At 35.6% G+C, this 16,079-nt stretch overlaps 1 protein-coding gene across 3 annotated transcripts in view; it reads right to left on the bottom strand.

Annotated features, from left to right (window-relative positions):
• Nucleotides 1-16,079, bottom strand: part of LOC134527313 (unconventional myosin-IXAa) — a 651,966-nt gene that overhangs the window by 510,621 nt on the left and 125,266 nt on the right. For 2 of the 3 annotated variants that reach the window (XM_063359870.1, XM_063359869.1), the window contains exon 2: nucleotides 15,225-15,395. In XM_063359870.1, the coding sequence (XP_063215940.1) occupies nucleotides 15,225-15,395 (171 nt within the window). Of the gene's footprint in view, nucleotides 1-15,224; nucleotides 15,396-16,079 lie in introns of those variants that run through there. The other variant, XM_063359871.1, reaches the window with a different exon arrangement.

Genomic DNA, 16,079 nt, shown 5'->3' with positions numbered 1-16,079 from the left:
TGGCAAATACGGAGGACTCATGGAAATCATTGTGACCTTTTAACCTCATGTTGACTGAAATACGATACTTCAAGTGAAATTCGTCACTACGAACCCATGTTTATCTAAAAAAAAAAACACCCAAAATTATTTTAATTAATATTAATGAAAATTTAAAAAAAAATCATAACTGGCATATTATTAGTTCCGGTGTACTGGGTTCGATCCCGCAAGAACCATTTAATAATGCATTAATAAAAATATTAATTAATTAAAACCTTAAAAGGCATTTTTGATTATATATTGTGGCGTTATGATGTTGACGAACATGATTTAGTTAGAAACGTAATTTTTGTGGGTCAGAATTAAGGAATATAATAAATGCACTTTAGGTAATAAACATTCTGGACTGGAGTCAAACGCATATGCGCATTTTTTTTATTTAGACTTTACGGTTTAGGATTTTAGAGGATTTTAATATATATTAATACAATTTTTTTTTGTATTTTAGGTACTTAATTTTTTTAATTAGCTTGGTAAAATTACATATTTTTTAAAATAAACCAAGCCGGCGTTGGAGTGTGTATTGTTTTAATGCGTAGATTAATTAAACGTTTTTTATTTGATAATTTTAACAATATCTTTATTACAAAATGTTAGTTATATTAGCAGGTAAATAACCTTTTTTTTAAATTAGTTTTTTATGTACCAATCGCTGGCATTGTTCGAGGAATATTTGTGTTTCTTTAATACATTTTTATAAATGTTAAAGTTTCGTAATTAGGTAGTTTTAGTCACCTTTTGCCTTGCCTCGTTAGCTCTTCGATTTGTTTTGCTTTAGAGAAATAAGCTAAATTCGTTCTGCCATTTTGTATTTCAAAGTTTGCATTATTACCTGGAATGATTGTTTGAAGATGAAAGCATTTTTCAGGCGTAAGGGAATTTTCAATAAAACATTTTATGTTGCATTTAACCCAAATATGCCCTAAGTCGGTGTTGCGATATTAACCTCAAGTTGGAGGTGGGTAATGGAACAGTATACGTAGGTAGGTTTTGTATGTATGAGGACACCGGGTTCTGGGTCGGGATCTAGGGATCCGCGGCAGCCATCTTGTATTACATCATTTACGGCGGCCATCTTGGACTACGTCATTTCCGGCAGCCATTTTAGATTACCTCACTTCCAGCGGCCATCTTGGATGACCTTGACTTTGATCCTGGCAGCAATCTTGGATTCCGCCATTTTGATTTATGACATCATGTCCGTCATCTTGAAAATATGTAATTACTAACTTAGAAAATTGGAAATAAAAACTTTAAAATTTATAAAAAAATATTTAATAAAATCTTTTTTGAATCGACCGCCCCACATCTGTGTTGCAATTTTCGTTTTTATGACATAATCATCGAGCATCCCACTCTCCTTTATGTTGCAAATTTCGTTATGATGACATCATCATTGAATACCCCACTCCTGTGTGTTTTAATTTTCGTTATGCTGGCTACACCAGCATCTGCTGGAAGAAGCCATCTTGTTTTCATTTAGTAGAGACTGCCATCTTGATTTCATTTGATGGATGTAGCCATCTTGGTTTCTGGTGTTGGTTCCTAAAGTATGTCAGTCTCGCTCTTCCTCATGCATGTAAGGTTGAGTTTCTATTTTCTACCTGTGTTGTTATAAACTTTATAGAAAAATATTTTCTATAAATATTTTTAAAATCCTCATAATCCTTCAAATAATCACATCTCAAACAAATCCTCATATTTCAAACACAAATTCTCATAATTCACCAAATCCTCATATTTAAACACAAACCTTCATAATCCTCAACCATTTTGTTTATGATAGTGGTTGTGAACACCATCTTTTCTTAAAGACATAATCATGTAAAATATTTATATGTATAGTCAGAGATATATGTTACCATATATTTAATTGGCCGTCTCATTATTGTGGATTCAATGGTTACTTTTATTTTAAAACTAGCTGCCCGACCCGGCTTCGCACGGCTATACTAATGGGAAAAAATTAAGCCACATCTCCCATTTACAGTAATGGTAAATAAAAAAAATCAGTGAAAATTTATTACAATGCTGTATAATGTACCGGAGAGAAAATGAATAGCATGATGGTTTCCCGACTCGTGCACGCAACGTACAACTGATGTACCCATACTTCGCTACGGCAGTCTACAGGCAGATCACTCTTGCGCCGCTCATTATACATGCCCCTCCTTGTGGGTACGTCACTGCCGCGCGATGCCCGTTGCCATGGACACACAGAAGGCATGAACAATGCAAAATCCTGTTCTCATGCAGACAAAGTACCCACTGTTGCCTGGTTTTAACCACCCATGGGATCTAATTTTCGGAAAATGTCATCCTGCGTAACATAAGGAACATTACTGTGAAGTTTCAAGTCTGTAAAATATATATATACTTGAAAAAAGGGCAATAAAAAAACAAATTAATCACAGAGAGAGGAAAAAAAACAATAGTTTAGGTTTGTGATTTAAAGTGATAAAAAGTATTTAAATACTAATTGAACTCTTATGAGGGTACTGATTGCTTCGTTGTTAATATCACACGGGTGTTTTTTACTCGTATGGGAAAATTAAGAATGATAAGGCATCTAGTGCGTGGCAACAATGTTAATAGGCAATATAGGAAATAAACTTCCTAGCGCCTGCGGCATTGTCAACACACACTTCGTACGTGTACTGCATGTTGTATCTAACCCCCTCCAACGCATTTGATTCTAAATTGGACTTTTAGTAAGGATCCCTAATGTTATTGATAAAATAATATAGCCTATAGCCTTCCTCGATAAATGTACTCTCCAACACTGAAATAATTTTTCAAATCGGACCAGTGGTTCCTGAGATTAGCGCGTTCAAACAAACAAACAAACAAACTCTTCAGCTTTATAATATTAGTATAGATAAATAAAAGTATTTTTTTATTAAAAACTTACAAATTAAGTAACGATTCTTTCAAATTATTATTTTTTTTATTTACAGAAAATTTTCAGATTCCTTACCCACAAGTAATATATTATTTTCTTTCCTCTAAGCAGGAATGTGTTTGCGTATTCGTATTAAAAATCTGCATGGAAGCAGATATTTTACTGTTTGCGTATATATTTATATTTCTCTCTTCTAAGCAGGAACATGTTTGCGTATGATTACCGTGATGAATGCAGGTTATATAGTAAAATAATAAGCAGTATGCAGGTAAAATCTAATTTATTGATACCAATCGAAACTATTTACAGAAACGGAAACAATATACAAAAAAATTGGCTATCTGTAAAGTCGGTTTACGGACGATAGTTTAACGTGACATCATAACAAAACATTGATGAAATGATTGCATACTTTTATGAATAAAATTGAATCGTTTTTATTTTAATAATAAAAGAATAAATACTTTAAATTATACTATTAATCAGATTTTTAAAATGCAAGAATAATTAACCTTTATTGCCGAAATTGTTGTTGTAATAAGCAATGAAAACCACATTAACTTTTCACTTCACTTTATAAACAGTCGACGAAACAGTTCTCGTGTAGATGACTTGTAATTAATTTTAAAAACTGGCGTTTAGCTATAAAGTTTAAATATAATTATGAACAAGTTTTCATATAAATAAATTGTAATCAAATATCTATCATCAATTATATGAATCACCATAATTTTTTAGTCAATTTTAACATAACCTATTATTACTGCACTCGCCGACAGATGCTACTTTTTTTAATAATAAAAGAAAAAATACTTGAAATTATACTAGTAATCAGATTCATTTTCTTACGTACATTTGACGAAGAAATTATTTCATATTACATATTTATAAACAAAGTTTTAAGTTTTCACTTCTGTCGGTGCGGCGCAAGCGTACAATGAGCGTAACGGGACACAGTGTAACGGAACAATGAGTGTAACGGGACACAGCGTAACGGAAGAATAACTTAACGGGACACTTTTCCGTGCGTGCAGCAGGCGTTCATCGATTTATTAGACGGTGTTACGTCAAAACGTAAACTATATACAAAAAACGAAAACTATACACAATAAAACAGAAACTATATACACAAAACAACCTAACTATTGACAGAAAACCAAAAATATTATCTCCGACATATCCATGAGGTCTAATTGGAGGCTATTATAGCTTGTATAAAAGCACTCTTCTATCATGCAACGTCTCTCGAACAGCCTAGGACACTCAAACATCCTCACCTGCCTCCACCCGGCTTCTGGCAGTGGTGACGAGACCCGCCCACACGAGGATGGTGCGCCAGGGGACCACACAGCTCGTCTCCACGGAGACTACCGAACTCAGAGCAGCCGAAAGCAATTGTGCTAACCTCCCCAGAATTTATTATAGCGATGGAGGCAGTTGTTGAATTAGTGGCAGCAGTCTCAACAACAGAGATGACACCAACGGTGGTGAAGCCTGCGGTACTACCTGCAACTGATGTCTTCAGCAGCAATAGAGAGAAAGGGCGTTGGTGACCAGCTTGCTAGTCCACGAGTCGCCCAAGAGTGTTGGACAGCAGTAATGTGGATGGGGGACGCCAGTTACTATCCAAAAAACGTTTTGTACAGACTCCATAAATTAAATCACTCTTCGTTCAGTCCACAGTTCACTCTCTCCACTGGAACTAGGCTCGACAGTGGCTCTCCCTACCGCTCGTCACTTACCTCGCCCCTCTGTCCCAACACATTCTCTCACACTGCTTAGTGTCCGCGCCACGAAACAGTCCCCGATAGACCAGTCTACGCACACGAAGCCTTTCGCTTGGTGTCTGCATTAGCTCACAATGGGGTCACTCACCCTCTTCACTTTACTGCCTTGGAGGCTGGCATCGCCTTATTGATACCCCTCAGCCCTCCTTCTGGAATAGTCTCGCGCCTCTTTGACGTGTTTGTTACCAGGGTCGACTTGACACCCGAAGCTTCTAACACAATGGCGTTCCAGTTACACCACTCCACACGGTGGCCTCTGGGAGCAGAACACTCCAGAGGAACCAAAGGGTCAGTGACAATGCGCCGAGGTAGACGGGGTGGTCGAGGTCGTACCTCTAATCTGAAAAGGTATGCACTGCATCATTGAGCCGCGCCCCACCCAGAGGCCAACAGACAGCCAACCGGCCAACAGACACCTGGCCCGCATCACGGCTCTTACTCCAGTATGCTTGCAGATATAATAATTCTAATTAAATAGATACAAATTTCAAATAATTAAAATATGAAAACTAATAAATTGTTTTTATAGGCTGACCCTTGGAAAAAAAGCGTCTAATTTTCTGATTTATGTATTCACTTTGTCTAATATCTATTATTTTCATCAATAATAGGCAAAACTGCAGCTAAAATCACTCATGCGCAATATAAATAAAATAAGAATATAAATTAACTTTTAAAACCTGATTTCTCAACGAATACCTCTATTGCCCTCCAAACATTGTCCTTTTTACAGTTTGGTTTATTAAGCGCTAAAGAAACATCATAGAGACAACATTTTGATATCATCCACCAATTTCTCATCTTCCCCTTCTGTGTACTTCTTTGGACTTGTTCAAGTGCGTCTGCATTTGTACTGCTCTCCGTAGCTGCCACATCTTGGGAAACCGTTTCCTGACATCCCATCGTAACAGTGCTATGAATCAGATGTTCTATAGGAACCCCACCTTACCGACGAGTTTGAATGACGTGAAGAAAACACACATCCCGCACTCCGCCAAACTGATGTCACATGGTGCAGCACTTAAATCCCATTTCTTCATCCTCTATCAGATTTCTTTTGAGCGATATATTTTACGCAAGGATTTACATCATTTTAAAATGAGCAAGGAAATTTTTTCCTTTTTTTTAAAGATGCTTATACATTATTATCTAATAATTATATTATGTCATCAAACTTTATTGGGCATATTTCAAAAATCATACTACACAATGCATTAATAAACAGTCTTACTTGGTGAAACATAAGCTTTAATGTTGGATTTGTAGATTTTGTTTAAGATTATGCCATCCTGAACATTTCCTTACAGTTTTTTTTTACAGGCATAAGGAATTGTAACTCCTATTTAATATATTCCTCTGTACTAGAGGGTGTGTTGTTCACTGGCTTGCTTTCTAAATATTTCGAATGCACATTTCAAGTCATATTTGGTACTTACAGCATCATTCGACTGTTATTGGTGTGAGCCTATCTAAATTAACTTAATGCCCCATCTTAGGGTTTTACTTTTATTAGGCATGAGACAAAATAACTGTCATTTCCCATTACTATTGTCAATACAAAATGAAAATTGGAAAAACTGTTTGTGTTAAAACAATAGTAATGTCGAGACATCGTCTTCCACAGTGATAACAACAATAATTTGGTATGGCTACCAATTAATAACAGTACATAAACATATCCCATTATGTCATTCATAAATGACCGATAAAATACAAATTATTTCCTGTCTTTAATTTACATTTTTAATTTCCTGATATTTGCAATTAATAGTCTTTCTGGTACCCCTTTAAGTATTTAAATATAGCTTGTATCTGATTTAAAAAACACACATACGACCGTATTTCTCCATCGCCTATTTCATTATCCTTAACGATTTCCTTCATCACATCAGCATTTTCTTCAGTAAAAGTGCTTGATAAACAATCCACTTACTTATTCTATGTTGTCTTTACATGTTTTATGGAAAAATAAAAACGAATTGCTCATCACCCAGCAACTCACTCCCTATTGTGGTTTTTGAAATTCAAGTAGCCAACTTAACGCTTGGTTATCGGTTTATAAACTGTACTGATTCTTAATGAATACTTAACTATTCCATCCATAGTATATTTACACTTTCAATAGTTTAAAAATTTTCTCGCATATGCCACAGATTTGAAATAAAAATAAAATCCCTGATTTATCGTGGTTCCTACTTCAAAACCGCTCACATATACCTGCCAAACAAAAGGGTTACAAGTTCGTTAAAGTCAAAATGAGGGTCCTCTTTTAAAATCTTGATTATTGCTTATTATTATATGTACTTTGTGAACACTAATAAATTGCACGATTTGCCATAAGAAACTATACATATGACATATGTGTTTGCAGGAGTAGTTCTAATTGTAGTGATTTAAAATCAGTTTTCAAAGTTGAGTGTTAAATACGATAACCCTTATTTGGAACTTCAGACTCAATATGTTTGACTTAAGTATCAATACAGTTATTCAAAGTTACAGCTATTAGCCGTGCTTTAGCAGCATTCTACTAACGAAACAATGCCTTAGAAACTAGATCAACAAGGCAAATCACATATTACATCCAAACAACACAAACATAAATATGTTTTAGTTCGGGGAGCATGGGAGTTATGTGACATTTTAAAATCGACACAACTGGATTCAGTCAATCCAGTCAGCTCTGGCACCTCCCCCCATCCTACTCCTCCTTTGCAACCCCAAAAATAATTGATCCAGTCCCTTCTCCTCCGAGTAGTCTATGTCGTCTGCAGTAAGCGACCATCTTAACGTCTGAGGTCAGCCCACATGAAGAATATGGTACTGTTTGCTCCCAGGATAGTAGGTAGGTGTCACCAGTCATGCTGATGATATTTATTTTGTATAAAAATCCCAACAGCGGCGGCTCTGTATCGCACGTTATAAATAAGGTCCACTAGGAGGTTAAAAAGTGGTAATATAAATAACTAGCCTAAGAAGTGGGTGGGAAATAATGAAATTAATAATTGTTTTGAAATTATGTTAGACCTTAGGGAGGCTAAAGTGGCAGTGTCAGAAGCTAGATGGCTCCATTTTTAGTTACAGCTATTGGTGGTAGTATGTACCATCTTTAATTCTAGGTGTTGCTGCCAGAGTTCACTACATTTAAAATTCCAAAAGTATGATGTAGAACATACCACTGTCCTTAATTCTCACGATGTCTTCTAGAGAGTTGGAGTTTCACTCCACCCCACAGCCATATTGACTTATGAAAATGCACCATATTTAAATATCTGTACGCATAGTGCTATTAATATAAACATTGCGTATTATGCATAGAGTGCACAAAGAGATCTTTTAGTCATATGTGTTCCATTCTCCATATTGGATTCAGAAAGGGTGCAATATTGGGTTTAAAGTTGTAGGTATGATGCACCTAAGCACCAATTCCATTTCGTGCATTCGATGCGCACATAGAGAGCACAAAGAAAATTGCCATTCTGGGTATAAGAATAGTTGCGTGCCATGTTTAAACAGATGTAGGCATTCTAAATACAATACATGTATTCCATATACTACATTATACCTATGTGCACACGAGATTCATATGAAAGTTTCCCAGAATTTATGGGTTTAGTTATATGTACTTTAAGGGCGCGGTTCACAGACTAAAAATAGCTACACTTCCAAAACTTTTCTATGTTGGTAAAATGTGATTGAATCCTTCGAAATCAACTACCCGACCATTCCGCCCGGTCTTTATAAGCAAATAATGTAGTAGGACAATATAGGAAACTGATGCCTTTTAACATGGTGAACGCTGGCGACACTCGACTTCAGCGATCCTAGCGGCTCAGCCTGAAGTATGCCCGCAAAATTAAAATTCCCTTGTGTTACAATGGGCGATCTCGGCACATATTCTCTCTCGTCGTTTGAAACATTGTTGTCGTATAGTAATGAATTAACACTTGATATGTTTGTATGAAAATAATGTATTCGTAAACGAAACAAGTTTTCGTGATCTACAAAAGACAATATTGATTTAACGATTATGAAAAATGACCGAACTTTGAACATGAGACAGATCAATCGACTTTTAACAATGAAACATACTTATCTTTAAACCTGAGTTTTTATAAATCGTTAATTCTGTTAGTAATAATTTCGTGGAACATGATAAATATATAAAATTTTAATTTCTAAATATTAGTGTTCAACTTAAATATTGTTGAGTACTAATGTCCCAAAAAACATCATTAATTGATTTTAATGTCGCCAACTTAAACAAACAAAACATTTACAACATTATACCTACAGCATTTTAAATTTAGCTGACCTAACTGCTAGAACTAGCTTTTGAGCTTTTCTAGCTTTTGACCCATGATTCGTCAGCGCTACTACTGGTACTTATTTCTGTTCCCCAAGTATCATGACACTGGTCAATGGGTGTATAAAATATGAACGAACACTTTAAATACCTGGAAGAAAACGAGCAGAATTTGAGGCTACTGAAACAATCATGCTGTTCAGGTCCCGCCTGATTCAATATCTGCACGGTGCCATTGAAGCTGTGAGTAGCGACCAGCCAGGGCAGGTCAACATATATGTGAATCCCTCTGCCAGAATTGGTGGTAATGGTATTGGTTTCAACATGAAACTTTTCTTTTCCAATTTTAAATAGCTTCCTAGGCTCGAAAGCAACGTTACGAAACCCGTGTTCGCTTTCTTGATTGAGGCTTCGCGAGCAGCGAGTCTCAATTTGATGGTAGACAGCAAGTTGTTTAAAGCTCTTATGAGTAAATTCTGTAGGGCATATGTTCAAATGCTCAAAGAGGTCATTACTCAGAATATTTCATTTGCATATTTAGAGAGGCCTGCCTAGTTAGGAATTGATCTGTGTTAGTGAGATGGGATGATAAGTGCTATGTTCGCTAGTGCTTCTCTTAGCACAATGCTCTGAACTGATGCGCATTATTCTAGTCGTGCACAGAACTACTATAGAATTCCAGCTGTAATGTAATATTAGATGGCAGAGCAATGATGAAAAATATGTAATGCTGCTTTCAAGAATCAGCACCGGGCATTTAATAATGTCTAAAAATAACTGGAAGAAAAAACATGTTTTAACCATTTCACTGTTCTAGAAAAACAGTTTAAATAAGAAATATGGAAACAGAACTACCTATCTGCCTTCTGCATATTCTTAAATGCTTTTCGTAGACAGACACTATTCAGATATCTTGAGTGATTTTCAAATCACGTGGTTTCTTCTAAAGCTCTGCACACCATATGTGTTCTTAAATAGGCGGTATCCTTAAAAAATCAAGGCTTGGATTTTGCCTGTCCCCCACAGGTCCTCGTGTGTTGTAATTGTGAATTTATTTTCCATTTTTAACATTCGAAAGAGTCGCTTAGAGTTTATTAACCCTCTGGTGTCTTATGCTCAAGTTCTCGAGTTGGGTCTGAAGGAACCTGAGCCGATGCAAATTATTTCGGATAATGTTTCACCCATTGTGGTTCAGCAGTGTCATGTTGAGTCCTCATTCTAGCCTGGAAGAGCTTCGCTCTTGAAGCAGTAAAGTTGAAAGTCACCTGCTTGCTTTTAAAAAATAACAGGAGGAATTTTCCTTGGCCAGTGTGGGATAAGCTAAATTGCCTGCTGTGGTAGAGCATAAGGCTGCAGTATGTCAGATTTTCAGTGTGCAGGGCAGCGAGTGGCCTAACGTGGGACGCGATGCGAGAGAATCCACATGCTCAAAATCTCAGGCTTTTGTAAGTGCGCATCCTCCTGAGGTGAGCGACACTGCAGGTGGCGATGGACAGTCTAATGCACCAGTTACGTCAATTCCAATGGTTTAGGTGTGCTAACTGCTGCAGCTATGGACACGTAATTTTAGAAAGGCAGCTTCCTCGTGCTAATGTTTTGCAAAGTTTATGGTGGTTTTGGTATAAAAAACAGGATATTATATGGATTCCTGCCTAGTGATGTGGGCCGGGCAAATGCCCAGTGGGCTAGTCATTTATAAAATAGGCAATTTCCTGGAAATTTAGCCAAAGTATTACTAAGCACCAAAAATCTGGGCATTTATAAAAATTAAAAAAAAAAAACACTTTTACTCCGTGTATACAACTTATGTTGGAATATTATATTCATATTGTTGTTTGTGTTTACTTGAATGAAACTGAGTTACAACATCTACAATTATTTTTGATTAAAAAATCAAGTCAGAAAACATGATGAAAATCATCAGGGATGGCTGCGATTGCCCCGTACGTTACTAAGGGGCGGAGTTTTGCTACGGCCAACAAGAGATGGCAGCACCATCTGGTTTTATGTGACATGTGTAAATACAACTAAATTTAATAATTTATTTTCCTGAGGGTAATTTGAGGTCTACAAATTTAGGGGAATTTTACACTGACACTTCCATTTGTATAACTTATCTGACGAGAAGACACTACTTTGTAGAAGCAATGATACTCATCATAATATAAATAACATTACAATCATTGTATACAATAATTTATTTTGTAATTAAAATGGCATTTGGCAAGACTTCTAGCTTCTACCATACACCAACAGCATTGAGTAGTTATGTTTTGGCTTGGTTGGCTGTTTGTTGAGCAAGTATTTTTTGTGCTAAGAGTTTGTGTTTGCGTTAATTTTAATTCTATTAGCAGTTAGCATTATAACAAAATGGTTTTGAAAAAAGGAACTATTTGGATATTAATTTTACTTTCAATGAAAAGGAAGTAAGTTAATAATATTGTTTTAAAGCTTATAAACAATCACGTGCGCATAAAATGGCAAATGAGCCTAATGAGATGCTTGATGCAAAAAGTTTTGCATGTGAAACACAGGGTCAAATGTACTTCAAGTGAGAGAAAACCTAGCTGATTTACAGTGACAAATAAGGTACAGTAAGGCTGACATGTGACAGGGCAGCAAAATTAACTAATCTGGCTTATAATTGTAAATTGTTGCATAGATCACTCGAGTTCCAGAAAATAATACAACAGAATGACCAAGAGAAATGTGTAGAAAACCCTTTTGCAAATGAAGAGGAAGTGTAAATCTCAGAATTTGATGAATCAGAGTTGGAAGAATCTGAATCTGAGCCACTTTGCTCCTCTAGGGACAACAAAATAACTACATCAACAATATGTTCACCATTTACATCTGCTGTTTTCTCATAATTTTCACCATCTAAATTATGTTATGGCAGTCATTTTGAATAAATACTGAAGATAAACCAGATTGAGCATCAGTTTCAGCTATGTTTCAACCAGGCATCATTGAAGAGCGCTCATCACGACTGAACAGTCGTTGGCTTTCAAGATTTCAGTCCGGTCTTTTTGTGTTTCACACATCAGACGATGAAGATAGAAGTCATAAAGAATAGACATTACCTCTATGCCCAGACTTAAGAAACAAAGAGTAGCCTATGCTCAATGCACCTTGTTTGAATTTTGTGCATGGAATTATGACTTAGTGCACTTAAGTCTACATTGAGTGAGATATACTTTCGGCTTCAAAGATGAAAAATTAGACATTCTCACCCCAACATATTGTGAAATATGTCGCAGTAGCATTCATTTTTTTCCTCTGCTGGAATATATTTTTGCCCTTCGAAACTGTTAAATTCCTAGCAAAATATGTCTGTGATGATAAAAACTGTTTTACAAATGTGTCGACCAGATACATACATGTAGATGTAAACTTGTAGACTTGAAGAGCAGGCGAGAGCGGGAATAGCGGATGCAGAATTTAAAGAAACATGCAATGGCAAGCAGCATAATAGAATATTTAGAAAAGCACCATTTGTCATGCCTTGAGCCGATTATTTGTGTTCAATCTACATAAATACTTCATGCAGGGTGCAAAGTTTTCATGTCTGCAAATATTTAGGACATGCAAACAAGTATATAAATTAACCTTGTGGATTCATGCAAATTTTATTCTTAATGCTTCCACCAACATAGAAGCACACCAGAAAAAATGGAATTAAGCTCTAGTAGCACCAGCAGTACAACGATTGAGGGTTAAGTATTCTGCCAAAGCAGATGTAAAGTGCATGCAGGCTCTGTGCACTAGTTGCAGAAAGTTTTAAGTAAATAAATGGAGACATGCATTTAAATAAACCATCTGAACTTCAATCTAACCTCTACAATTCGGCAAAGCCTGGCCTGAGCAGATTAACATACAGCTACTGGAATGGATGGAGTTACATATATACATGGAAGAATGTGATGGAAAATACTATTCACTACATGCACACGAGCCAACATCTTTCAAATGTTGTCAGAAAATGATAGACTAGTCGACATATAGCCAGTGTTATGTTCACTACATAGAGAATAAACCAAGTTGTCTTGCCTGCCAGAAGAAGTAATAGTAAGCAAAACGAAATGACAAGCCGAGTTTTCATGCACGAGAATGCTCCATGAACCAGCAAAATCAAAGTTTTGCATCGCTTTTTGCTTCCACCATTATTCAAAATACCGACACATCTAAATGCAAGACTGAAGATGAAGACTTCGGAACACTGCCTTCGATGCAAGACATTTCAAATGATTTTGCTCAAATGTGTTTTCTGCTAACTCCAGTAAATGATATTACTAAGGATAGTATTCCTTTAAATATTGACTCTGAAATAATTACTTTGTGTGTCAAAAATGTTCTAAAGAATATTCTTACAGACATACTGAATTCTTTGTAAAAATTGGATGCATATAACTGAATGTGTGTGTTGGCTTTAGAAAAAAATATGAACTTCATGAATTGAGGTGTTTAATTTTAAAACAATTATTCCTTATTACATGATAATCATAATCTTAATGATAAATTGTATTTGTGAATAAACGTGAATAATTTATTCTGGGTACTAAAATAACTTTATTTAAATTTAATAATATTATGTGAGAATACTGACATAAAATTTTAGTTAAAAAAATGATGGTAGAAACTTTATTTATTGCTATCAAGCTTAATTAACTATATGGATATAAAATCCATAATTTATATTAACATGTTCTTAAAAGTAGTTGGGATACATATTTAGCATTAATTAAGCAATGAAAAAGAATTTTTATAGCCTGAACAAGTTTATGTGCAGCAGTGCATGAGAAGAAGTAATATTTCTGTTAAAACTGGTATTTAGAGATGCGAAATGGTGACGAAAAACCTAAGTTGAATGGTGATATTCTCAGGTGTACAGTATCATTCAAACTATGAAAAAATATATATTTTTTAATTTAGGTAGACTGCATTTTGTACCAAACTTATGATATTGAGACTACTTGTGTGTATTTCACAGTAAAGAGTCTGTAAGTCATGTGGGTAAGGTACCCTGATGAAATTATAAGTATTAACTGCAAGATAAGTTTATGAGTATATGCCTTGTAACCATTGGTCTGTGAATGTTGTTCTTATAATGCTTAGCAGTGTAATGTGTTCATGTATTTGTGTTATTCAAGTGTACTTGTTTTACACTCATAGAATTTTTCTTACATAAGTGTGGTTATGTAACACAATGAGTTTTGTCGATATTGTCTCCGGAAACGACTTTGCCATAAATACAAGCACTGCAATATGCTTAAATATATAACATCACAAGATATCTGTTTCAAGTGTTTTATCAAAACACTTTTGATAAAACACTTGATTATATGCAAAACCTAACCTAAGTGATAAGGGAGTAAAATATCACAGTAATGTTGCATCGACGCACTGAAAGGTGTATAAAAGAACTGACATATCAATTTTACACATTACAATTACTTTATATACACATACAGGATATATTTTAATCGATCTATTCAATGTGATGAGAAACAGTGGTATCATATTACCATGCACATGTAGTGGAATGTATACATGCAGCAAAAATCAAACAGCTTTAAAAGTATAAAGATAACAATTAACAACACTTGCATTTGGAAAAATAGAAGCCCATACCTTCAAGTATATTAACAGCAGTATTTATAAATATCAAAGCACTTTCTTTGAAAATACGAAAGAGAAAATCAATTTGCGATCAAACTGTTTTCGATTTAGTTCACTCCATTATATAGAATTTAGCTGTCTGTATATATCAAATACTGACACTGCAAAAACAATTTGATAGAGTTATTTGACACATTAAATAAATGTAATTTTTTATGAATGAAAATACAAAGAAATCATTCAAGGCAGAATCTAGTATTACGAACTAATTTCAATGGGCGTTGACCGTGATCTAAACTGCATGCTGATTAAATAAATACATTTACCTATTGTGTTTTTGATAGTATGTGAGTAAAATAGTGTCTTAACTCAAGACTTTATATTTAGAAAATTAAATGAGCTCCAACAAAGTTTGATAGAAATTTTAAGGCTTTAGATACAGTTTAGAGCTAGCTATTCCCTTTACAGAGGGAAAAAGATGCATATGGTGTGCCACTATTTCTTAGTATTTCAAATAGCAACAGCAAAGCTGAGAACATAACTGCTTGTCTATGTGCAAGTGTTGGCTGACCTGCCGGAGAGAGGGGGTGAGGGGTCGGTGCGACGCGGGGCGGTACTGTGGGAGCGGCAGGAGCATGAGCAGGCTGCCCTACATGCAGACGGTTCCTCAGGGTCACCAGTTCTGTGCTGAGACTGCGCAGTCGCTGTTGAAGGTGTACCGCCTCATTCGAGGAGGATGCATCTGCAACACACAGAGCTATCACTCAGCTACAACTGTCACTGTCATCATGAACAATACACCACTTACATCACCAGCTCCATACTGAGGATGCATGGAGGGAATTATATGTTGGTGAGAAAAGGTACGGGGTGGCAAGTGGATATTCAAAACACCTGGGTTAAGGAGAGTTTTAGAATGGTGGTGGAAATTTTTGATGGTGCTAAAATCCATTACAATCTTCTCTACAAGTATTTGCTGATGTCACTATGTTGAATTTAATAATTCTAAAAATGCAGCTCACGAGCTGTGGATTTCAAACAAGGGATGGCAGTTAAACATGTTGGATTTGGGATGTATATACCCTTCCAATGAACCAATGAATATAAATACAAAAGAGCATGTATGTGTGTATGTATGTTCACCTAAAACTCGAGAACCGTTAGCCCAATTGATATGAAACTTGGCACACATATAAAGGGCGACATGACCACTCCGACGAACATAGTTACGTTAGTGCCGAATAGGTGGCGCTGGCGGCAGTGATTTTTATCTTTTGAACCATAGGTCGAAATGATATGAAATTTTGTGTATATATATACATATACCTATATATATATGCATGAGGCAGCATTGGAAGACCAACTAATATGGTTACACTGATACCTGAGTTATGGCGTTAGTGCCGTTCAGTTAAATTAATTAAAT

Source organism: Bacillus rossius, chromosome 1, assembly GCF_032445375.1.
Source record: "Bacillus rossius redtenbacheri isolate Brsri chromosome 1, Brsri_v3, whole genome shotgun sequence".
Classification (NCBI taxonomy): Eukaryota; Metazoa; Arthropoda; class Insecta; order Phasmatodea; family Bacillidae; genus Bacillus; species Bacillus rossius.
This window is presented reverse-complemented; position numbering and strand designations above follow the sequence as displayed.